Raw genomic sequence first — 26,259 nt, forward strand, 5'->3', positions numbered from 1 at the left:
ATCTTGAATGGGTAGAAGGAGACCAACATCAATCAAGCTTATCCAGAATCCTCCCTCGCTACAAGAGGATGACACTGGTAGTAAATTGGAGGGATCTGCCTCCATATTACTACAGCAATATGAAGAAATAGCATAAATCCCCTTAATAGGAGTGGATGAAGAAAAGAGCCAGGAAGCCTCAACAGGGAATACCCCCAAATACAAATACAATCTCTCCAATAAAAAATTAGAGATGAAATGTTGAGGATGTTCAATGAGCTCAAATAAATGGTGGAATGGTCATCCAGTAAATTGAAGGAGGACATGAAACAAACAGTGGAACAGACAACCAATAAAATACTGAAAGACATAAGAGCAGAAATAAGAAAGCTGCAAACAGATGTGTCACTAATAAAGGATTCGATAGATGAAATTAAAAACTCAGTGGGTGCCCTCAATAGTAGAATGACAACAGCCAAAGATAGAATCAGTGAGCTTGAAGATAAGCTGCAGAAAACATACAGGGAACAGCATGTAATGGAAAAGGACCTCAAATAACTCAAGGGCAAATAAGAGACCTAGGGGATGAATTAAAGAGGAACAACATAAGAATCACCGAAGTACCAGAAGGACAGAGAAGCAACCCCAAGTGGTAACAGTTAAAGATATCATTGCTGAGAAGTACCCAGAGCTGAAGAATGCAGGCATCCAGATCCAAGAAACCCAAAGGATACCAGCTAAAGCAGACCTTAATAAAAATTTCCAAGACATATCATAATCAGAACAACAAATACCACTGATAGAGACACAATACTGCAAGCAGCAAGGTCAAAGAAGGAAATCACATATGAAGGGGCATCCCTTAGGTTTACAGCAGACTTATCAGAGAAAAGCATCTAGTCCAAAGACAGTGGTGAAATATAGTGAAAAAAATTCAATGAAATTAATGTCTCACAAAGAATACTTTATCTGGCTAGACTGCCACTCATACTTGAGGGAACAATACAATATTCCATGAATAAACAACAGATCGGGAAATTCATAGACTCAAATCCAACCTTAAAAGAAAGACTGAAGGGGCAAGTGTAAGACAAAACAAAGCTCACAAGTACAACAAACCTGTACAGAAAGATGGCACAAACTTTCTGATAATAATCTCTCTCAAAGTCAATGGTCTAAATGCACCAATTGAGAGACACAGAGTAGCAAAACGGATTAAAAAACTGGATCTAACATTTGGCTGCCTACAAGAAATACATATGAACAGTTAGAGCAAACACATATTTAAAGTCAAAGGATGTAAAACAATTCTTCTAGAAAACTATTCCCTAAAAATAACTGGAGTGGCCATACAAGTATTTGAAAACATAGATTTCAGGCTGAAAAAGATTAGAAGGGATAGTGGAGGAATTTTTTAATAATCAAGGAATATGTGCATCAGGAAGAAATTACACTACTAAACATATATGCACCCAATGAGGGGTCAGAAAAATACTTAAAACAACTGCTAATAGGCTTCAAGGATGACACTGGTAGCTACAAAATAATAGTCAGAGACTTCAACACAGCCTTATCACCTGTTGATAGAACAACAAGACTAAAACTCAGCAAGGAAGTACTGGCTTTGAAGGAAGAAATGGAAGAGAGAGGACTAATAGATGTATACAGGGCTTTTCATTCCCCCCAAACTCAATACACATTCTTTTCCAGTGCACATGGAACATTTTCTAAGATAGACCGCATTCTGGGTAACAAAATATACCTGAATAGAATCAGGAAGATAGAAATCATGTCAACTCTCTTTTCAGACCCTGATGCACTGAAGATAGAAGTTAGTCACACAGAGACAAATTCTCTCATTTGAGAATCAGATCAAACACCTGGAAATTAAACCACACAGTGCTGAAAAAAACAGTGGGTCAGAGAGGAAATCAAAGAAGAAATCAAAAGATTTTTGGAAAAAATGAGAATAATGACATGAGCAACCAGAATTTGTGGGACACAGCTAAAGCAGTATTAAGGGAAACATTTGGAACTCTGCAAGCCTTTATCAGAAAGAAATAAAGGACCCATATAAATAACTTGACTTCACAGTTTAGGATCTTAGAAAATGACAACAAAAGGAGCCAAACAGGCAGAAAGAAATAAATAATAAAACTTAGAGCAGAAATCAATGAGCTGGATTTCCAGGAAACAACCTAAAAGGTCAATAAAACCAAGAACTCATTTTTGGAAAAATTAAACAAGATTGATAAACCACTAACAAAACTCACAAAGAGAGAGAGAGAGAGAGAGAAAGAGAGAGAGAGAACCCTAATAAACTGAATCAGAGATGAAAAGGGGATCACAACAGAATCCAAATAAATGCAAAAGTTCAGCAGAGACTGCTTTGAAAGTCTGTATGCCATGAAACAAAAGAACCTAAAAGAAGTGGATAATTTCCTGGATTCCTATAACCTCCCAAGGCTGAGTCAAGAAGATTTGAAATGACTGAATAGACCAACAACTATCAAGGAAATTGAAACAGTAATCAAATGTCTTTCCCAAAACTAAGCCCAGGTCCAGATAAATTCACTAATGAATTCTTTCAAACATTTAAAGAGAACCTACTGCCCGTCCATTTCAAGCTTTTCCAGGATGTTGAAGAAACAGAAAGTCTCCCAGTTTCTATGAGGCACATATCACCCTAAATCACCCTAATACCAAAAGCAGGCAGAGACACCACGCAAAAAGAAAATTACAGGCCAGTATCCCTGATGAACACAGATGCAAAAATCCTCAACACAATATTAGCAAATAGAATTCGATGACTTATCAAAAAGATCATACACCATGGCCAAGTGGGATTCATCCCAGGGATACAAGTATGGGACAACATTTACAAGTTAATCAACACAATCCATCATATTAATAAAAGAAAAGATTAAAACCATATGACCATATGACCATATCAATAGATGCAGAGAAACAGCAACAGTTTATTATGAACTCTCTGCCAATGAGAATTGGAGGAACTTTCTTCAATATAGTCAAAACCATCTACCAAAAGCCCATACCAAGCATTATTCTCAGTGGGGAAAAACTAAAAACCTGCTATCTAAGATAAGGGACAAGACACGGATGCCTAATCTTGCCACTTCTATTCAATATAGTGTACTTCAATGTGGTAGTACTTGCCATAGAAGTTATGGAAGAAAAATATATTAAGGCCATTCAGATATGAAAGGAAGAAATCAAACTCTCACTATTTGCAGATGACATGACACTATACTTACAGAACCCTACAGCTTCTACCAATAAGCTCATAGAAACAATAGACTTGTATAGTAATGTCGCTACATCAACAATACCTAAAAGTCCATGACTTTCCTATAGGCAAGTAATGAAATAGAAGAAAGTGATATAAAAAAACAATTCCATTCAAAATCATGCCTCAGAAAATCAAGTACCTAGAAATCAGGAGGTAAAGGACCTGTACAAAGAAAACTACAAAACGTTACTTCAAGAAATGAAAAAGGACATGAGAAAATGGAAACATATATTCTGCTCATGGATTGTTACAATTAACATTGTAAAAATGGCAATATTCCCTAAAGTATTATACAGATTCAATGTGATCCCTACCTTTAGCCATGGAATTTTTCAAAGAAATTTATCAAACACTGCTGAAAATCATATGGAACTGTAAGTCCCAACAAATAGCTCAAGTCATTCTTGAAGGGAAAAAAAGATAGGAGGCAACATCTTCCCCACTCTCAAACTGTACTACAGAGTGGTAATAATTAAAACAACATAGTATTGCAATAAAAAAAGATCCACAGACCAGTGGAATAGGGTTGAATATCCTTACATGCACCCTGAAATATATGATCATTTAATCTTTCATAAGTGAGCAAGAAATATGAATTGGAGCAAGGAAAGCCTCTTTAACAAGTGCTGCTGGCAAAACTGGACAGCTACATGCTAAAAAAACGAAGCTCAGACCTCTATCTAACACCATTCACAGAAGTCAGATCAAAATAGATTGAAGACCTCACCATCTGACAAAATCCATAAGGTACATTGAAGAAAATGTTGGCAAAACCCCTCCATGATATCGAAGGAAGGAAGTAATTTTAAAAGATGAAATGCCACTGACCAAGAAAGTGGAAGCAAAGATAAACAAATGGGACTATCTTAAACTAAGAAACTTCTTCACCTCAAAAGAAACAGTGATCAGAATACAAAGACAGCCTATAAAATGGGAAAGGATATTCGCCCTATACCCTTCTGATAAGAGGTTAATATCAAAGATATACAGCACACTGGTTGAACTCTACAATAAAAAAAAATATCCAATCCCATAAGGGAAAGGGGTGATGAAATGAACAGAAACTTTCTCAAAAAAGAAATTTGGATGGAAAAAAGACACATGAATAAATGCTCTCATCACTAATCATCAGGGACATGCAGATAAAAATAACAATGAGATACCATCTCACACCACAGAGACTGGCACACATCCAAAAGAACAAGAGAAACCAGAGTTTGCATGGATGTGGGGAGAAAGGGACTCTCCTTCATTGTTGGTGGGAATTCCAACTGGTATAGCATTTTTGCAAAACAATATGGTCATTTCTCCAAAAACTAAAAATTGAGCTCCCATTTGATCCAACATACCACTTCTTGAAATATGCTCTGGGGGCCCAAAAAACACAGCAGAAACAACATCTGCACTCCTATGTTCATTGCAGTATGACTATTCACCAAGACAGCAACTGGAAATAACCTGAGTACCCCCAAACAGACAAATCAATTTTTAAAAAAGCATGGCACATCTACACAGTGGAGTACTACGTATTTTTCCTAACAAGGAAAAATGAAATCATAAAATTTTCCTATAAATGGATGGACATGGAGAGTATAATGCTGAGTGAAATGAGCCAAATGGAGAAGGACAGATATGGAATTACTGCACTCATTTGTGTTATGATATATATATATATGTGTATATATATATATATATATGAAGACTAATATCCATGGCCAGGGAAAACAGTGGCTAGGAGGACTGGTCTGCTGTTGGAACTAACCACAAGTGTTTGTAGGGCTGAGGGTAGGTCAGATAGAGAAGCGACCAATATGACAATAATAGCAGGGAATGATCACACTGGACAAGATCTGAGTCTTAAAAGTAGGTAAAGGAATATTCCTGATAACATTTCACTATCAATATTGCAAATCACAATGCCCAAAAGAAAAGAGAGAGACAGAGAGAGAGAGAAAGAGAAAGAAGTAAAGCACCTGCCATAGGGGGTTGGGGTAGGTGGCAATGAGATGGGTCCTGGGTGAACTGGTGCTGGAAAATGTACACTGGTGGAGGTATGAATATTGGAATACTGTTTGACTGAAATCTAACCATGAACCTCTTTGTAAGGGTCTATCTCACAGTGATTCAATAAAAAAAGAAGAAAAGATAAGCAAAACATCTGCTAATATTGTATACCTAAAACAAGGCAATAGTAATTGGTTTCCATTTTATGTTTGGAGTTCACATTTTTTTTTACAATTGTGTATATTCCAGTTAAGATTAAAATATTGCCACACAGTGACAAACAAATCTGGTAGATTAATAACTTATTTTTGAGGTATTGATAATACTTTGCTGATTGTGAATATTAAATTAGATCATTCAAATAATTAAGCACTCAAAAATGGAACCTTTCATAATTGTCAAGAATAGTGTATACACTTAAGTACTAAACCAGAAACTTGTCAAGAATCAAAGAAAAGTTCACAAAGCACTTGGAACTGGTAGACATATTTTAAAGGTGCTCTGAGACATAATTTTCAAGCTCCTATGAAAATTTTAAAATATTAGTTAGAATCATATATTTTCAGTGAATTGTTTGGTTTGGGATTAATGCCGAAGTTTTAGTCTAATCTTGAGGAAAGACAAACCTCTGCTTGAAATCTGCATAGAGGATTCTGCTTGGGAATCCCTTCCTGCAGATACGGATCCCTTCCAGCACACCGTTACACCTCAGCTGGTGCAGGACAAGTTCATGCTCCATGGCCCCTAAAAGCACATATATTTTACTATAACTTTGTAAAATAGGGTACAACAGTCATTCTTCGTACTTTCACTCCAGAGAACTTCTTACCAGGAGTTTTAGTTTCATTGGGGATAATACACCGCACGAAATGAGGGTGGGTACTCCTGAGGTTGGTCATTAGCTTGTTCAAATTCTCCTGTAAAATTAAAACAATGTCTGTTATAGATGATGTGGAGGATTTTATTATGTCTATAAATATCATTGTGTAAGATAGAATTGAATAACCAGTTTTGGCCATTTTGCCTTTAAAGTAATAACTTTGAATGCTTCTAAAAGGCAGTTTTATCCGTAGCTATTCAATTCTCTTCTTCAATTTGTAGGAGCAATTTGGCATAAACTTAGGTTCACTGTATGGAACCACACTCCTTTCTACCCCAGTTCTTGTACACCACAGAAATTCACAAGACCATGGTAAGTGATCTATCCCACATATTTTTCACTAAATTACATTGTTATACATTAAGGAAGTGAAACCTGCACCAAATTTTTTTCTCAGAAACATAACTTCCTCTTTCTGAGTCATGATTTTTTATATGATTAAACTAGATTATGCACGGAAGAATATTATATTTTAGATTTTTTCAAAAATTTTAATTGAAGAACTGTGACTGACAAATTTATTGTTAGTTGACTTTTAGGCAAAAAAATATTTTAACACCAATCTCACCCTCAGTGTCAACTTCCTTCCCCCAGTGTCCATATATTCCATCCTCCTCAGCCTACTGACCTCCGCCCACATCTCCTGCCTTGACAGGAACATTGCAAAGTTCATATGAAATATTCTTCATTGTTAAACTTGGCATTAAAAATGAGCTAGTGATTTTGGAGTGATTTAAATTTCCTCTCTTCAAAGCTAGACCAAAGGAGTCAGATAATTACAGTCCTTTTCTAAATAAGGTATAGATATAAGATCCTGTTTTTTTTTTAAAAAAAAAATCAAATTTCCAAAGTAACTGAAAAGTGCACAAAGCATCTTCCTTACTCTGAAAAGGGCAGACACTGTCTGGAAAGAAGAACCCTTCTTCTTAGCGCCTTTCTTAGCAGTCCCGCCGCTACTTGCCTCTGAGGGAAAAAAACAAATCATTTAAATATGGTTTTGAGTCAAAAGGCTCATTTGGAATTTTCATTGTTATCAAGCTGAGCATTTCTGCTCAGTCTCAAAGACAATGATGCTCTCTCTATCTTTGAGACTGAATAACTCTTAGCTATAAGGTAAATTTACATGCACTTTCTGTGATTTTTTTCTCTAATATATTAAGTATCAACTTTCTGGTGAATTGGAGGAAGAGTTACTTTTGAAATCATCTACAGAATCTAATAAGGGTGGCAAAAATTTACCAGTGTTTGACTTTATTCTCTCTAGATTCCCAAGAACCAAAAGGTGTGGAAGAATAAGGAGGGAATTATGGAACTAAGATTTGATAACTCTATTTGCAGTAGGTTCTTTCAGTGTTCTTTGGGATGCACCACAATGTATAAATAAAACTCATATCACAATCAAGATATGGGGAACAATGAATCTAGTGCTGCAACTTTCCTGCCAGGACTATGAAGTAACTGGAACCAGTTCATAAGTAAGAAAAAAATTTAATTTCTTGACCAATACCTGCTTCAGCTGTTTGAGCCCCAGAGAAGAGGTAAGCAAGAGTCTTCATTGAAGACTTCTGGTACAGTCCAACAACGGTCTCATTCAAGGGGTCCTTGTTCTTGTCAAGCCAACCAGTAATGTTGTAGTCCACTGTGCCAGCATAGTGTACAAGCGAGAAGTGGGCCTCGGCCTTGCCTTTAACTACCTTGGGCTTCTGGAAATTGCTGGACTTTCCAAGATGCTGCTCATACAGTTTGTTTTTGAAGGAGGTGTCTGTGGCCTTGGGGAACATGCACTCCTCTTCCAGGATGGAGAAGATGCCCATAGGCTGAAAAGAGAACCACAACACAAAATTGCAATTCTTTTTCAATGTATGTGTATTATAATTAAAATAAGATAAAAAATTTTATGTCACAAAACCTGGTTTCTAAAATGTAAAACAGACCTTCTCAATGAGCTCAATGCAGGCAGCCAGGTCCATGCCAAAGTCAATGAACTCCCACTCGATGCCTTCCTTCTTGTACTCCTCCTGCTCCAGCACGAACATGTGGTGGTTGAAAAACTGTTGCAGTTTCTCATTGGTGAAGTTGATGCACAGCTGCTCCAGGCTGTTGAACTGAGAAATGGATTCAACAATTTTTCCCTTTAGCTCATCAAACATTTTTAAACATAGAGCTTTTTAATTAAAAATATATATTGAATAGCCTTTAGGTTATAGAGGTCCAAATCATTGGAACCTGTGATGCTGTCTTTGCTGTCATTTTACACAAAATCCTAAATTATTAATACTATTTCCCTAAATTTCCTCAGATATTTTTATGAGTTTCTGTGTAATCATCCCATATTTATTCCCAATGTGTCCTACATTTCCTATTGATTCATTTAAAAGTGAATTTGGAACTTGTTAGAAGTTAGCTGGAAAAAGTATCCGGTATCGTTATCATAGACAGTATTTCAAGTGAACAGTAATTATCCTGCTTGTTCTGCAGCATAAAATGAAAAAAATGAAGAGCAAGTATCATGTGCAATATTTTAAAATGTCAAAATGTTCACAGTAACTACATATTAGCATTCCCTTTGTTTTTCATATTTTTGTAGTTATTAAGTTTTGCTTCTATAATTGGAAAGAAAAAAAAACAAACAAAAAGATAACATCATATGAACTTTTACCCCTTGAAATCACATCAGTGAGAGCTAATGCAGGCTTTTAAAACACCACTCACTTGTACTAAACTCTTTTGTCTTACCTAACTATTGCTAGATAATTTCTCCACCATGTATTCTAAATGGGCTGGAGCGATAGCACAGCGGGTAGGGCTTTTGCCTTGCACGAGACCAACCGGGATTTGATTCCTCTGCCCTTCTTGGAGTACCCAGCAAGCTACAGAGAGTACCTTGCCACATGGCAAAGCCTGACAAGCTACTCGTGGCATATTCTATATGCCAAAAACAGTAACAACAAGTCTCACAATTTGTTGTGAGTCATTACTGGTGCCCCCTTGAGCAAATTGATGAGCAACAGGAGGACAAGTGCTACAGTGCAGTGCAATATTCTAAGTGTAGTGTATGTTGCACACTTTTCCTTTGATAATTTTTTAAACTTTATTTTTCATTGAGGTGTTTATTCCTCTCCCTCCCAAGTGAATTTTTGTTCTGTTTTGGAGCCACACCCATTGGTGCTCAGGGCTTTTTCCTGCTTCGCCGCTCAAGTGTCACTCCTGGGAGGACTCAGGGGACAATATGAGATCCCAGAGACAGAAGCCAGGTCAGCAGCATGCGAGGCAAGTGTTCTACATCATATACTATTTCCCTGCAATACCTCCCTCCCCCACCCCCGTGAGTTTTCTTTTAAGAGAATTTTTTAAATTTTGTTTTTATATGATATGGTTACATTAAAGTTAATGTCTACAGTTCTCATGTACAAAGTTACTGTACTGTCATCTCCATCACTTTCCTTGCTTCACTTCTAGTCCACTTTTTTTCCCTTTCCCTATATCCTCTTCCAAGCATCCATCAAGCTAATTATAAACCTCCTTTGGAGTTTAACCTAGTTGCCTTTACCTTATCAAGTTAAAGTTCTGAATAAGTGCAGCATTTCTCATGAAACTACAATAAACGATTGATATCTATGCAATCACTCCATTAGTCTAGATTTTTGGAAATTGTAAATAGAGGTTACTATAATCTCGCAATTCTTTTTGTTATTTCCATTGCCTTACTCTAAAATCATGGCTTAACCAGCTACCACTCACATCAAAGATCTCAAAGCCTGCGATGTCCAAGACCCCAATGAAGTATTGTCTGGGCTGCTTGGTGTCCAGCTGCTGGTTGATACGGGTGACCATCCACAGGAACATCTTCTCATACAAGGCTTTGGCCAGAGCACCCACGGAGTTGGTCACCTTAAAGGACAAAGGTACATCTCTTGATTTTAGTAGAGGAATGTAAAAATAATTATGTCACTAGCAGAAAATTCGAATTATGTGCCTACCTGCTCCACAGTTTGACCTTTAGTGACGTACTCGTTGCCGACCTTGACCCTGGGGTAGCAGAGGGCTTTGAGCAGGTCAGCAGAGTTCAGGCTCTGGAGATAGGCAGCCTTGTCAGCAACTGAAAGGAAGAAAAATTACAATGTTGTTGTGACCTAAAACAACCCACTTAAAAAATATTGTTACAGGTATTTTCTACAATGCTTTCTGAATGCCCTTTTGGATATTTTTGCCCATTTTTTTTCAGAGAGTTCAAGATGTTTAAGGTAAAGGTAAAGGCCCTCCCCTTGATCGTCGATTTGCTCGAGCGGGCCCAGTAACGTCTCCATTGGAGACTTTGTTGTTACTGTGTCTGGCATATCGAATACTCTCGGTAGCTTGCCGGGCTCTCCGAGAGGGGCGGAGGAATCGAACTTGGGTCGGCCATGTTGACCGCTTGTAAGGCGAACGCCCTACCCGCTGTGCTATCGCTCCAGCAATTCAAAAAACTTCAGAAATTACAGAAACCATCTATTAAACATATATGTGTATATACTTCACATAGTATATTATCTAGATGTACTTTGAAACTTGATTCTTAAAAAATAAATGTTTTCTTAGGAAAATATAAGGATAACAAGGTAAAAAATGATATTCAATGAATAACTCAGTAGATACCTTCAGTGCCATCTGGCTCTGCTTGTTCTTCTCGCTGCTTTTGCTTGAATTTCATGTTCCCATAATGCATCACAGCCCCCGTGAGCTTGTAAATGGAGACTTTTTCATCATTACTAAAACCCAAAATATCAATGGCACTCTGCAAACATAATTAAGAGAATAACCATTAGATTATGAGTCACACACTATTATTAATTCCTATTCCCATTCCTAATTTGTTGATTAAGCAGCAAACTATCAGTAATAATAGGGTGCCAAGGACTACTGAAATTTTATACATTGATCCCTGGTCAAGCAAAAGCTCTTATAGAGCACTAGAATTAAAGATGCATACCCTCCGAAGATTCAGAATACAGTCCTAAATTTAAGGAAACTGTTGCTTTAATACACAGTATAATATAAAGCAAGAAAACTACAAAAATCAGTTGTACATTCAGAGATAATAGATCTGTGTGTGACTCCCAAGGGGCACATCCTAATCTTGTCAGTTAACTCCAGATGGAATATCAATACTCATCCTTGATCAGCTTATGCCCTTTCCATAAGCAAATGAATTTTTATACGGAGGCAGCACTGCTCTGACCCAACATAATTTAAATTTTCTTATGTTTAACTTACATCAGTTGCCATCAATTCTTCTTGATCATTAATGCTGGCCACACTGATCTCTCCTTGACTAATGAAAGGGTAATCATATGGGTTGGTAGTAATCAGAAGCATTTCTAAGAACATGATACAGAGGAGAGGTAACCAAATTGACTCCATTCATTAAAATAAGAGATAAACATTTTGATATTTCACATATTGTAAAAGGTTGTACCTGTATGCATAATCAATAGAATGTTAACTATTTTAAAAATCCAGAAATAGACACTAAAAAAGGAATGAGTAGCTATGTTTATTGCTAGAATATGCAACTATTATAAAAAAAATGTGGTATTACATTTATTGTCAAGGAAAAATGATATAATCCTGTTATGTTATTAAGTTAATGCTTAATATTGTTTTTTTGGTCATTTAACCATGATTTTAATTATCTGTATGTATGTCTGTCTTATTTATAAAAAGATATATGTACAGAAAATAACTAAAATAATATTTATCGAGGTACCCATACAGATTATTTAATAGTGGCAAGATTTGTAAGAGCTATTTTTTTTTCTAATTTAATTTAATTTGTTTATTAATTTCAGTTTTTTTTTTTTGGTAATCAGTGGCCATTTATTGAAGTTTCACAGCATTAGTAAAAGAGAAATCATCGAGGGTTGGGGGTACTAATTACACATAGGTGTAACACTGTATCACAGTCATCCCATTGTTTATTGATTTACTTGAGCGGGTGCCAGTAACGTCTCCATTTGTCCCAGCCCTGAGTGTTTATGTTTTTTTTTTATCATTTTTTTAAAAAAAAATGATAAAAAAAAGTAAGAGCTATTTTAAGTCTTCATTTTGTTTCTAAGTTTTTCTAATGTACATTTTGGGAGGGAGTTGAAGCGATAGCACAGTGCATAGGGCATTTGCCTTGCACGCAGCTGGTGCAGATTTGATTTCTTTGTCCCTCTCGGAGAGCCCAGAAAACTACCTAGAGTATCCCGCCTGCATGGCAGAGCCTGGCAAGCTACCCGTGACGTGATGAACAAGGGGAGGACAGTGCTACAGTGCTATCAATAGAACTATGTCATAAAGTAGAAGTTGAAACATGCATTAATAGAGAATATTACAGGGATCCTATAAAAATAATAACATTCTTACCAATTAACTCTGGTTTCTTATTTGATGTGATCTGATAAAAAATATGATAGCTCCTTTCAGCCTTAAGCTGAAAAGTAACTCTAGATTTCTCTAATAGATCTGAAATAAGATAAATAAAAAACAAGGAAATGTAAAAGTTCATGGAACATAAATTTACGTTTTGTCAATTTATAAGTCACAGAACCAGAACTCATTAAGGGTATTTGTGCACTTACATGTTTCAATATCAGCAGAAGCCAGTTTTCCTGTAGCTCCAAAATGGATTCTGATAAACTTTCCCTGGAAAGAAAAGTTGACATAAAAAATCATTTCTATTATTTTAGAACATGTTTGTTTTAAAATCATATAAATTATTTTATAATGTGTATTTAAAGCTCTTGAATGCTGATGCATTAATATTGAATCAGATAACATAATAAAAATATATATCTTCTATATTGTAGATAAAATAATATTATTTTTATCTTTAAAAATCTGGAATACTAGTAGGGAGATAACTCAAAGAAATAGAGCACACACCTGGTATGTGCTGCTCCCCAAGTTTGATCCCTAGCAATGCATGTTTCCCAGAAACACAATTGCATGAATGCATATAGGTAATGAGAGATAGACTCCTTTTGATGGAATTTGAAACTGTACTTTTATATATTTGGAGAAAAGAATATGATGCAGTATAATGTGAGTGAAAACATATTCAAACATATTCAAACATGTCTTAAAGTTTCATCAGCTAAGGGTGTCTAAGAGACTCACAAAGCGAGAGGAGTTGTCATTCCTCACAGTCTTGGCATTGCCAAAGGCCTCCAAGAGGGGGTTGGCACTGATGATTTGATCTTCAAGGGTCCCCTGGAAAGATGAGAGCATGTGGAGCTTATGAATTTCTTACATCAGATCCATATAGAGCTTTGATTCTGACTATGGGAATCACACTCACCTGCATTTTGCCAGAAGGAGCTTCTTCCTTTTTCTTTTCCCCAGTAACTGCAATTGTTGCAAAGTACTGGATGACACGCTTGGTGTTCACAGTCTTCCCTGCACCAGATTCTCCACTGTCAATAAAAAATAATTTAGATGACAGCAAAAACAGAATCTTTCATAATCATAAGAAGAAAATATGAAATCTACTTACGTAATAAGGATTGACTGATTCTCCCGATCTACAAAATAGATATTACAGGCATTCAATACCGTTTTCTTGCATATTTTTAATGGTAAGTAAAATAAAACCTTTAAATGAGTAGTTTACAAGTTTAGTTTATTTTTCATCGGTACTAGGACTTGTGGGCTGGAGCGATAGCACAGTGGGTAGGGTGTTTGCCTTGCATGCGGCCAACTTGGCCAACCTGAGTTCAATTCCTCCACCCCTCTCAGAGAGTCCGGCAAGCTACCGAGAATATCTCACCAGCACAGTGAAGCCTGGCAAGCTACCCGTGACTTATTCGATATGCCAAACACAGTAACAACAAGTCTCACAATGGAGACGTTACTGGGCCCACTCTAGCAAAGCGATGAACAATGGGAGGACAGTGCTACTAGGACTTGTGCTACAGTGCTACTAGGACTTGTGAACCCTGGGCCCACAACCTTTTTCAATACCCTTGATACTCTCCCTATACTTTTCCCCAACGTTAACATATAAGCATACCAAAATATTAGATTTTTTCTTTTAATTCTCTGCCATTAAACAAACATCAAAAGCAAGCATCAATGTTCAGCTGGATTTAGATGACAACTTTTGTTAGTGACAGATCTATTATAGGTAAAAGAATTAATGAGAAGTAGGCATTGCTTAACACTAATAAGATATTTAGAGTATGAGACAGAATACATTGATAGATTTAGGAGTAAACATGGCATTTTAGGGATGAAATTCCATTTTTATTTATTATAGCATCCTTAATATAAAGAGATTAGTCATTGGTCATAATTTATGGTATTGAAGATAAAGCTAAAGAGATAAATTTTACTTTTATGGCTTTTTTTTCGGTTTTTCTTTTTTTTTAATTTTTATTAGTGAAACACCATGAGGTGCGGTTGTAGACTTACAAATTTTGTGCTTGGGTTTCAGTTATACAATGATCGAATACCCATTCCTCCACCAGTGCCCATTCCCCACCTCCAATGCTCCCACTATACCTCCCATTCACACACCACCCCACCATCCCACCCCACCCCTGTGGCAGGGCATTCCCTTTTGTTCTCTCTCTCCTCTCCTTTTGGGTGCTGTGGTTTGCAAAAGAGGCATTGAGTGGCAATTGTGTTCAGTTTATTGTCTAATTTCAGCATGTATCTCTCATCTTGGGAGGATCCTCCCAATACCCTTTACTTGGTGCTCCCCTCTCTATCTGAGCTGCCTTCTCCCCTAGCATGTGTGGCTGGCCTCCAAGCCATAGAGTGAACCTACCTCCTGGTACTTATTGGCTATTCTTGGAAGTTAGTCTCCCAATTTGTTACTTTATATTCCCCAGATGAATTCAATATTTCTATGTCTGACTCATTTTGCTTAGCATGATACTTTCCATGTAGTACCACTTGTATGTAAATTTCATGACTTCATCTTTTCTAGCAGCTGCATAGTACTCCATTGCGTAGATGTACCAAAGTTTCTTTAACCAGTCATCTGTTTTCAGGCACTCGGGTTTTTTCCAGATTTTGGCGATTGTGAATAGTGCAGCAATGAACATAGAAGTGCAGATGTCATTTTGACTGTACTTTTTTGCCTCTTCAAGATATATACCCAGGAGTGGTATTGCTAGGTCAAATGGGAGCTCAATTTCTAATCTTTTGAGAATTGTCCATACTGTTTTCCAAAAGGGCTGAATCAGTCGGCATTCCCACCAGCAGCGAAGGAGAGTTTTTCTGGCTTTTTGACACTTTATAATGAACGCACTTTGTAAGAGTGCATATGTATAAGTGTGCATGTTATACATACATGCAGTTTTTTTGCTTTTATTCAGACTAATTTAGTTTCTAAAGCATTCAAAAGGAAATGCTCTAATTATGTCCAATCTGTTGGCTTTTTAAAGCTTAAGAGACATTAACTCTCTACCAGTTTCAGTTGCAAGTTTTCTTTTCCATTTTCTCTTTTATAGACCTTTTTCCTCCCAAATATATCAGCCTAAACTAGAGGTTCTTAGTCTCTATTTCTTATGACTCATCTGTATAAATGTGCCCATATACAGCACTGAACTCACCAGTCAGCATGAACTGATAGGCGTTGTCAGAGATGGAGAAGATGTGGGGCGGGGCCTCCTGGCGCTTTTTGCCTCTGTAGGCAGCCACCACCTCAGGGTTATACACCGGCAGCCACTTGTAGGGGTTGACGGTGACACAGAAGAGGCCCGAGTAGGTCTAGGCAGAGGAATAAGACCAATTACTCAAACTCTTCCCTAGTTTTTGTGCAATTCACATATTAAATAAATTTTAGCCAAAAGAAGTGTGGTAAGTCATTTGTATTTCTTGAAGGGTTAAGCATAAAAACTACATGGAGGGTTTAAGATCCTTAGGGAAGAGATAACAATTTAAATTTCTTACTGTTTCTTTTGGATTTACCCCGGTGATTTTTGCATAGTAGCAGCTCTGAAAGTTATTATGTATTTTTAATGTAAAGTATGGGACATTTTTACTATTTATTAAGAAATATGTATGTCTTTTATAGCATTGCTATAATTTACATTAAGGAAAACACACACACACACACACACACACACACATATATATATGTATATATTTTGCTTTTTGAGTCACACCTGGCGATGCACAAGGGTTACTCCTGGCTCTGCACTTAGGAGTTACTCCTAGCAGTGCTCAGGGGACATATAGGATGCTGGGAATCAAACCTGGGTCGGTCGCATGTAAGGCAAGCACCCTACCTGCTGTGGTATTGCTTCAGCCCCCAAGGAAAATATATATTTGGACACAACCTAATTGCTCAGCAATATCAGAATAGTTTGGTGAACTAAAAATCAATCTTTTTAAGACAATATAAAAATCAACATTTAAATTAGTAAATATGAGCATGGGCTGGAGCGATAGCACAGCAGTAGGGCGTTTGCCTTGCACGCAGCCAACATGGCCGACCCGAGTTCGAGTCCTCCGCCCATCTCGGTGAGCCTGGCCAGCTACCGAGAGTATCTCTGCTGCATGGCAAAGCCTGGCAAGCTACCCATGATGTATTTGATATGCCAAACACAGTAACAATTGTCACATTGGAGACATTACTGGGCATGCTCGAGCAAATTGATGAACAATGGGAGGACAGTGACAGTGAGCATATGCAGTAATATTTGCGAACTACTTGAAAACTAATATTGTCATAATATAGGTAAAACACAAAGTTATATTTTCATATGGTTACCAAAGGAAGACTTCCAAAACCTTTTTTTGTTTTGTTTTTATAAGAGAGGGCAAAGGTTGGGAACACTCACTGTGCCATAAGTCACTTATGATAGTGGTTGGGGTACCACACAGTGCAACGATTGAACTTGGAATTCCCACATGTAAAATACGTGCTTATCCCTTTTCACTATCTACCCAGCATAGTTTCCAAAATCTTTGACAACCAGTCTAGAATAAATATCATAATTAACCAAAAAGTGTGCTTATCTTACATACCAAATTCACCTGTATAGATGTTGTCCAGCTAAATATAAGCCCTAGATAAATGACAAAATATCATTGTGACTGTTGATCCAATTATAAAATGTCTACTAGATGTGCATTGTGTGCTGGGTCGCCTCAAGACCTTAAGAACAACATAAATGAGATAATGTTCTTAGAGAATTCCCAGTGTGCATAAAGACGAGCATATAAATGAATCATGGCGGGAGACATTGCCAGCATTTTTTAAAAAGCAGAAACAATAGGACATAATAACTTTTCTAGAAGCAGTTGAAAAAATTCCATTAAGGAGATGGCATTACAAGTGAAATTTCCACACAAATATAGATATCTATTTTGGTGGAGTGAAATTTTATCTTTATAAACATTTCAAGGTGTTAAAATATAAGCTTCTCTTCTCCTGTAGATGATTAGGCTGCTGAAAGTGGAGTAAATGCATATAAACGTAGCTATATTTAAGCAGAAACTGCTTCATTGTTTGTTCAAGGGATATTCTTCTGACCCAGTGCATGGGATCACGGGGATAGTGGTCTGGCCCTAGCTCGGATGAGAAACAAAGGATGAGGTGCCTTACAATAACAATAAGTGAGTCTTTTCACTAGTTATACTATTAGTGAAAGTAAAATGGGTGATGGGTTGCAACCTCTCTGTACCACAGTATTAAAAATGAGTTGAAACATCCATGGTGATGAAGATACAGGGGCGGGGGTGGTGGGTTAGGAGTGCTGCAGGTACTCACGTAGATCATCCAGGCTGCATAACGCTCTTTGAGGTTGTACAGCACAGCGGGTTCATGCAAGTGAGTCATCATGGCCATGTCCTCAATCTTGTCATATTTCGGAGGGTTCATGGGGAACACTTGGTCATCTTTCACTGTCACCGTCTGGTAAACAGGAAAGATAACTATTTATGTTGGTCGAGAGACCAAACAAAAATAAAAATAATGTGTGGTGGTCACTTGAGTCTCTACTCACCGCTCCCCCTTCAGTCTTCACGGTCACTTTTCCTGATTCTCTGCTCTGAACAGTCCCTTTTACAAAAGATTCCTTGGCATCCACCACGAAGACAGATGTCTTGGCATCAAAGGGCCTGTTCTGGGCCTCAATGCGCTCCTTTTCAGACTTTCGGAGGTAAGGAGCAGCCTCCCCAAAAACAGCCATCTCTGCATCAGAGCTCATGGCTGCTGATTCAGAGGTCCTAGAGAAAATGGAGCATTTTAGAGCTGTGATTATGGATTGTCTTGTACATCATTAAATATCAATATCGATGTTATGCCATGACCCTACTCAGAAATTCTACAGCACATCAAGATTATTTATTTAAAAACAAGTTATAGTCGCAACTACATGGGAATCACTCAGTATGTAAAACTAAAAATTTTGTATGCAATATGTTCTTTCATCCTCTAAAACAGGTGCATTATAATAAAAGGGCCGATTTGTAGTCTCACAATACTGATGTCCACCTTGGGTAAGGTAACAGACCTTTTAGAGCCCCAGTGTCTCATTTTTTAGAATATGAATGACAATATCTGCTTTTTGTTAATTCACATCCCATGAGATATAATCAAGATACTTTGAAAAAAGTTAAATGATGATAGGGAAAGCAATTTTAAACAGTTCAAGCTACAAACTACAATTTAGATATAAAATATCATTTATTTAAATATCACAAAAATTGATCTCTCACCATAAAGTGTAATGAAATTTTGTTTTCCTCCTTTAGGTGTTGAGACAGAAGTGCTTGAGTTCAGTAGTTTGAGAGATTACCATTTTGTTTACCTATTATTGGCTTTAAGTTAATTTAGTTACAGGAGTTTTTAAAATATATTTCTTTGCAAACCAAATATAGCTGATCTGTACTGATATATTAATTGAGGATAAAATTCTTTGTAATAGTATCTCTTTTTTCTATATTAAAAGACTTTCTTTGCTATTCCTTCTTATGTTTCCCTCTGAAGGAAGCAGGCTCCATTTTATGTTATCTGTAGGTTGTCAGTGGTATCAGTAAAAAGGTTCACTACTCCTGTCACTATAAGATCAAATTACTTTCAACTCGCTTTAATCAGCTGCCCATCAATCTCTCTTTCTCTCTCTCTCTCTCTCTCTCTCTCTCTCTCTCTCTCTCTCTTTCTCTTTCTCTAAATGTAGAGGTAAAAATGGTAATACCTTTTGCTATAGATCTAACAAAAGTTCCAGTGTATTGTTTTTATGCAAACAGTGTAAGATCATATTTTGCAAGATATTAAATTTCAATCAAGAATTTTCCCAGGTATTTCATTTCATATTTATTAGAAATCATATTAACCAAATGAACTCCTAGTATTAATATACATTTTAATCAAATTTGATGATTTTTTATCAATCATATTAACCAAATGAACTCCTAGTATTAATATACATTTTAATCAAATTTGATGATTTTTTATCAAGGGAATATTAGTGGGTATTTTTTCCTAAAGAATCAAAATAATAATCTATCAACAATACTTTTTGAGATGTCACTCCATCAGTGATTTAGTCATAAGTGAAGAATCATGCATTATTATAAGGAAAGAACTCCCTGTCTCCTTCTAACAGTTTTCCAAAAGCACAGTAGTTAAGATATTTTCTGAGACAAGCATTTTTTTAAAGGTTGCTAAGTAACACAAATCTCTATCCCAGGGACTCTTACATTCTCCTCGAGATTGCTTAATCCAAATCTTACCTTGTTACCAAGTGAGAAGTTGCAGCCTATAAACAGGACAGTTCTGGAAAAAAAGAAGAGAGGTACTTGATTTATTATTTCATAAACAAAACAGTACCATTTGTATTGTTACTTATTATTATAAGCAAAAGACATCAAAGTCAGGGGTGTAAGACATGCCTTGTCAGAAGGAGCAGTACCAGAGATAGAGTCCTGCAGTGTACACAGGGCAGCGCGGCCACTGTTCTCTAAGTCCTGTCTCCTTCCTACTTACCTTGGAGCTTTTTAAAGCAGGACGAGTCAGTCTCATTCCAAGGGCTCTTTTATATGGATAGCTATGGAAACAATGCAGCGGCCTCTTCTTTCTTAAGTCAAAAGGAATTGTTTGGCAAAAAAGTCTTGGCAATCCTGCATCCCTGCATAATTCTCATTCATATTAAGAATGGTTGGATATAATTAGAAATATTTTTCAATTGAGTATGTGAATAAATCTCCTATGGATAATTTGAGAAGATGATCTGAAAGGAAGGTCCAAAGTGGTGGATAAAGACAGTGACTGAGCAGCCAGAATATGTGGCTTCTCTCATAAAATTTTTTCTGGCCTTAATGAGCATGATATTTTGACTAGCCCTGTAGCACTTTTTATATTTAATGTAGTAAATAATATTAATAAAACAAATACTTAGTTTAATATTGTGATGGTTAATGCTTACTTATTCATCCTTCTTTCCAGCTGTACAAAATTAAGAGCTGTATGTCTAATATTTTTTATGGTTTTAAGGATAACCAATTCTGTTTTTTTTCTTTAGCCCAAATTGTTCTTTAACACATCTCATTTATTATATGCCTACTTATTTGATTTTATTGCAATAAAAAGAATGAATTTCTTTAGGTGTAAAATATGCTTTGAGGAAGTACTTCCCAACATTTCTCATAAAAGAAATGAGAAAAAAGATTTTAAAAAAAAGAAAAAAATGTATAAGTATAGTTAGAGTAAAATTCCTGATAATTATTATTATGGGGAAATTTTGTACTTGAAAGTACAAAATGTGTAACTGAAAGTGATTTAAATATGAAATTATAGAGAGTGTGGTGCCGCTAACAGGTCAACCTGTACCTTCAGGAAGAGTGCATCAGCAGCCTGATGGTGACTTCTGGCTTCCTGATACCCCAAAATTGCTGCTGTGCCTTTGGCCAGACCCCAACAACTTGGAACCAAGTTTATTAAGAAACTAAACAACCAAAAGTTAAGTATCTGGGATCCATGCCCACAAACCACCTCTGACTCAGCTATAAAAACTCATTTATTGGCCTTGTTTCAGACACCCGTAGATAAATCTCCAAAGAGATAAAAAGCCACAGTTTATCTTGGACCCTCACATCAGTGATAAAACTAGGATTAATCGGGGGGGAGGGGCAGGTTGGCCTATGCCTACCCAAGCCGAGACCCCAGCAGCCACTTGCTTCCACAATCCAAAATGCTGCCATACCCCCGGTCTGACTCCATCATTTTAGGAAGGACTTTACCAAGATATAATCTGCTGAAAATTCTGGTATGTGGGTTTTGTGACGGAAATACCCAGACTGTCTCAGAGTTGTGGTGGGCTACCTCCCCCTGCTTCCTGATACAGAAACACTGGCAGTCGCCCCCACGAACCAACTCCAGCTCCACCCTGTAAGCTCTATTACCAGACTTGCTTCAGAGACCCATAAATAAATCTTGAAAAAGATCAAAAGCCGCAGGTAAGCTCGGACCCGCACTGGTTTTACCCTGGCTGAACAGACCAGAGTAAATTGGAGGGGTGCAGGTTGACCTGTGCCTGCCCATGCAAAGCCCCTGGCAGCTGCTTGCTTCCACAATCCAAAATCGCTGTCACACACCCAGCCTGACTCCACTGTCTCAGGACGAACCTCACCAAGATGTAATCTGCTAAAAAGTTTGGTATGAGGATTTTGTGACGGAAAACTCCAGGCTTTCTTGGGATTGGGATGGGCTACCTTTTCTCACCTCCCTGTACTTCTGGAAGCCTTGGGAGTCACATCCATACCCCAAGCTTCCACCCAGTTGAAAAATTACTCCAGCCTTACCATCCCGATAAAAATACCAAATGCCCTGAACAAACACCATGACCTCTTAGCACCGTATTGCAAACCAAAATGCATTAAAGGAAAAGGAGAGAAAGAGAGAGCTAGAGGAAAGTGCCTCCAATAGATGGAGGCTGGTTGTAGGGAGAGTGGGTTTGGGGGGATGGTGGTGGGGAAACAGGGAACATTGATGGTGGGAAATGTAGACTGGTAGAGGATGGGTGCTGGATCATTGTATGACTGAAACACAATTATAAATAGCTTTGTAATGGTCTATCTCATGGATCACTTGATCACTTGACATCCTGTTGCTCATCATTTGCTTGAGCAGGCACCAGTAACATCTCCATTTGTCCCTGTCACGTGCTGGTGTAGCCCAATGGCGTCTGCTCGTTCTAGGAACATGAAGAGCCTCAAGAAGTCTGACCATCTCGTAGGTGGGAAGCCACGCAATCTTTTGACATCCTGTGGAATCCTGTTGGGAATGGCTCTAGTCCAGAAGTCATCTCCAAATCTCATTACGTGCCCAGTCCATCTGATTTTCGACACCTTGGCAAACGAGACAGCATCCCTGATGCTTGACCATCAACGGAGGTCGGAATTCCAGATTCTTTCTCATTTGAGCGAAGTGTGATTCACCGAGCATAGCCCTTTCGATTCTTCTTTGGGAGACCCAAATAGCGTTCTCATTCTGTTTTCATAGGGCTCAGCTCTCTGAGGTGTATGTTAATGCAGGAAGAACAGTGGAATCGAAGAGATGTGCTCAGAGCCAGAGATTTTTCATCCTCTTAACTATTTCTTCAAGGCTCTTGAAGGTGTTCCAAGCCACTCTCTTCCTCCTGCACAATTTAGGTGCCAGGTCATTCATCATGTTGACTTCTTGATCTTAGTACACATAACTGTTGCATTCAGAGATGTTCATTCTGTTGAGAGCAAATGGAACATGAGGAATGAGACCATTTCTCATAAACATTGTCTTCATGAAATTCAGCTGTAGTCTGACCTTTCCACACTCACGGTCAAAGGCGGCCAGCATTTGGGCTGCTTGGCTGATGTTTGGTGTTATTAGAATGATGTCATCAGCAAAGCCGAGGTGGTGTAATTGCCGGTCGGTCATCTATCTTCACTCCCATTCCTTCCCATTCCAGTCATCACATGACATTCTCGAGGGTGGCAGTGAAAAGTTTCGGTGAAATGGTATCACCTTGCTGAACCCCTCTCTTGATATGGATGATCACTTCTTTGTAGAATGGTGAGATCCTGGTAGTGAATCCGTAATACAGCTCACGGAGGATCCTGATGTATTGAGTTTGACTTCCCTGTTTGGCTAGGGCTTCAATGACTGCTTCTGTCTCAACAGAATCAAAGGCCTTCTTTAAATAAATGAATATTACACAGAGTGGCATCTTGAACTCCCGAGAAACCTCAATGAGCTTGGTTGTCATGTGGATATGGTCGATTGTGCTGAATTCTTTTTGGAAACCAGCTTGCTCGCATGGTTATCCTTCATCTAGTATTCTGCCAATCCTATTCAGGATGACTCGAGTAAACAGCTTGTAGATGACAGACAATAGGCAGATCAGGCAATAGTTGTCAATGTCGTGGATCTCTCCCTTCTTGTACAGTAGTACAGTCCTGCTGGTTTTCCATTAGGATGGAACCATTCATTAAGACAGGTAGCATGTGAAGAGCCGAAACAGTGTATTGATGAGTACCGATGGCACATTCTTCAGGTGTTTGGGCTTGACCTTGTCTGGTACAGGTGCTATTCACTTCTTTACTGATGAAATGGCATATTGGATTTCATGTATGATTGCCCCACCAAATTTGATAGGGATCAAATACGGTTTGAACCATGAGAACACCTGCAATGGCGATTAGAGGCCGTTCTATAAGTCTTTATCCTTCTCAGAGAGCCTGGCAAGCTACTGAGAGTGTCCCGCCCACATGGCAGAGCCTGGCAAGATATCTGTGGTGTATTCGATATACCAAAACCAGTAAATCTCATGGATGTCCAATTTTAAAAATTAAAAAAAGTAATGTGGAGTTAATGCCCAATTCAATCAGCTTCATCAATGGCTGAATAAATAGCAGTACTTCTACATTATAAATAAATAAATTATACATATTTTTTAACAAATATCAAAGTTTTTAAAAAAATATACCAGGCTTTTGCTTTCATTTGCAAATGTAATGCTGAAATATATAGGATGCTAATATATTTTGAATTTTATAAATTTTTAATATTAAATTTTTTAAAAGAGGATGAAACACCAACTTTCCAAAAGTTCAAATGTGAAAGAATCACCTTGAAGATGGAGTAAGAACCATTAGTCATGAGTGTACAGGAAATCCTAATAAACTCAAAGTTCAAAATTTGAAGCTATTACTTTCAGCTTCTTCCAGCACCCCTTCTAGCATTCCAGCTTTGGTTAGCTGCACTGTGGACTGCATGACCAATTTTAGGCATCCAAAAACAGCAAATCACATATATCTAGCAGTCTCTTACCTATAGCTGACAGAATCATGCTTCTGATGGCTGCTTAAGTGAATGCCAACATTGGTTCCAAGGTTAATGCCACTATTGTTCCTGCCTCCTTCAGGGGCTGTGGTCACCTTAGACCACCTTCTGGGAAACTCTTGGATAGACTTTTCACAGTTGATATTACCCCCAAGGTTCTGTTCTCCCATCACACCAGTCAGTCACTAGTCGACTAAAAGAATCATCATTTCATGGAGCACCTGCTTGCTTTTTGGTACTGTGACATACTGGTTCTGAGCTCATTTTTAAACATTTTTTTAAAAAATTGTTGAATGCACGTATTCTTGTCTAAAACTTTTAAAAGTGAGTGCTGATTGCCAAAAGAATATTATTGAAAAAGTGAAGGAACTTAATATATTAAATTGAAATAGAGCCATAGCCATAAGTGAAAGATACAAGAGATTAAACCTTGAAGATTTGAGATCCAAGACATAAGCTTTCCAGGGCCTTGTCTCTTGTCTTGTAGATCCATCAACTTGAATGCTGATGTTTTACCCCTCCTGAGAATTTGTTGTTTTTCTGACCAGTAATCAAAATATATAAAGCCCCACTAGAAGAAATCTATATTTCCAGATTTATAATCATAGAATTTCTTAGTAATTTTATAAAGAAAATGGCTAGTAAGATGCCTATGAAAGTGCTTGTAATTGGATGTTATTGAGGAAGATCATTCCATTTGATATTTTCATTTATTAAATGGCAACAATTGCAGATTGAGCTTTCAAATATGTTGTTCTATTTTCACTTGAAATAGAGGTGGAAAAAATATTTTTTTGTGATCTCTCCTGGATAGGATTGTTTAGGAAATTTCTAGAACCTGCGCTATAATAAAATATAACTCCAAAAGGCTTAGCATCTATAAAATATCCTATTAAGAATTTATGAGAAAGGGGGCTGGAGCAATAGCACAGTGGGTAGGGCATTGGCCTTGCATGCAAACGACCGGGGTTCAATTCCCAGCATCCCATATGGTCACCTGAGCACTGCCAGGAGTAATTCCTGAGTGCATGAACCAGGAACAACCCCTGTACATCACTAGTTGTGACCCAAAAAGCCAAAAAAAAGTGTTTATGAGAAAGAAAGGTCAGTCATCCTTGATGCCAAATACACAAAAGCGCCTCAAGCACAAAGCATATAATCTGCATATAATTTTGATAATGTTCATGAAGAAATTTGGGAAAACCAAAACAAAAAGGTGTATGAATTGTTTGCATAATCAGAATGGGACTAAAATAAAATTTGCGTGTGTCTCCACTTTACATGTCTAATATATGTAAAGTTTCTATTCATTCTAGAATTGCTGTCACTCTTTAAGATCAACTAGTAAGATGTGAGCTAATAAATTGCAACACTTAGCAATGATGCTCCTAGTTCTTTGCTACCCTATTCTCTCAGTTGCCTCGAAATTATCACACTGAAGTAAAAATTTCATAATGAAGATAGTGTCTGGATGAGAGAAAGAAAAATCTATGTAAAAATGATATCTGATATGGTCCTTGAATGAAATAATGAATTTGGTATAAGAATGCAAACAGGGATTAGATAGCATATGGGTTTAAGGACTTGACTGCAAGTAGTTGACTCCAGTTCCACCCATGCACTAGCTGGGTGTGGATGAAGGAAGACAGGAAGGAAGAAAGGAAGTAAGGAAGGAAGGAAGGAAGGAAGGAAGGAAGGAAGGAAGGAAGGAAGGAGGGAGGGAGGGAGGGAGGGAGGGAGGGAGGGAGGGAGGGAGGGGGAGGGAGGGAGGAAGGAAGGAGGGAGGGA

At 37.6% G+C, this 26,259-nt stretch overlaps 1 protein-coding gene across 1 annotated transcript in view; it reads right to left on the reverse strand.

Annotated features, from left to right (window-relative positions):
- LOC130027254 (myosin-1) overlaps positions 1-18,358 on the reverse strand; it is a 67,973-nt gene extending 49,615 nt beyond the window's left edge. The window contains exons 1-17 of the mRNA XM_056117927.1: positions 18,155-18,358; positions 17,920-18,063; positions 15,755-15,911; positions 13,690-13,717; positions 13,495-13,609; positions 13,314-13,406; positions 12,776-12,839; positions 12,561-12,659; positions 11,427-11,530; positions 10,809-10,947; positions 10,154-10,272; positions 9,915-10,064; positions 8,108-8,278; positions 7,681-7,990; positions 7,057-7,136; positions 6,123-6,210; positions 5,920-6,037 (exon numbers count right to left, since the gene is read on the reverse strand). Of these exons, the coding sequence (XP_055973902.1) occupies positions 5,920-6,037; positions 6,123-6,210; positions 7,057-7,136; positions 7,681-7,990; positions 8,108-8,278; positions 9,915-10,064; positions 10,154-10,272; positions 10,809-10,947; positions 11,427-11,530; positions 12,561-12,659; positions 12,776-12,839; positions 13,314-13,406; positions 13,495-13,609; positions 13,690-13,717; positions 15,755-15,911; positions 17,920-18,063; positions 18,155-18,358 (2,183 nt within the window). The remainder of the gene's footprint in view (positions 1-5,919; positions 6,038-6,122; positions 6,211-7,056; positions 7,137-7,680; positions 7,991-8,107; positions 8,279-9,914; positions 10,065-10,153; positions 10,273-10,808; positions 10,948-11,426; positions 11,531-12,560; positions 12,660-12,775; positions 12,840-13,313; positions 13,407-13,494; positions 13,610-13,689; positions 13,718-15,754; positions 15,912-17,919; positions 18,064-18,154) is intronic.
- Positions 18,359-26,259: the final 7,901 nt, after the last annotated feature.

Source organism: Sorex fumeus, unplaced genomic scaffold (genome assembly GCF_029834395.1).
Source record: "Sorex fumeus unplaced genomic scaffold, SorFum_2.1 ptg000036l, whole genome shotgun sequence".
Taxonomy (NCBI): Eukaryota; Metazoa; Chordata; class Mammalia; order Eulipotyphla; family Soricidae; genus Sorex; species Sorex fumeus.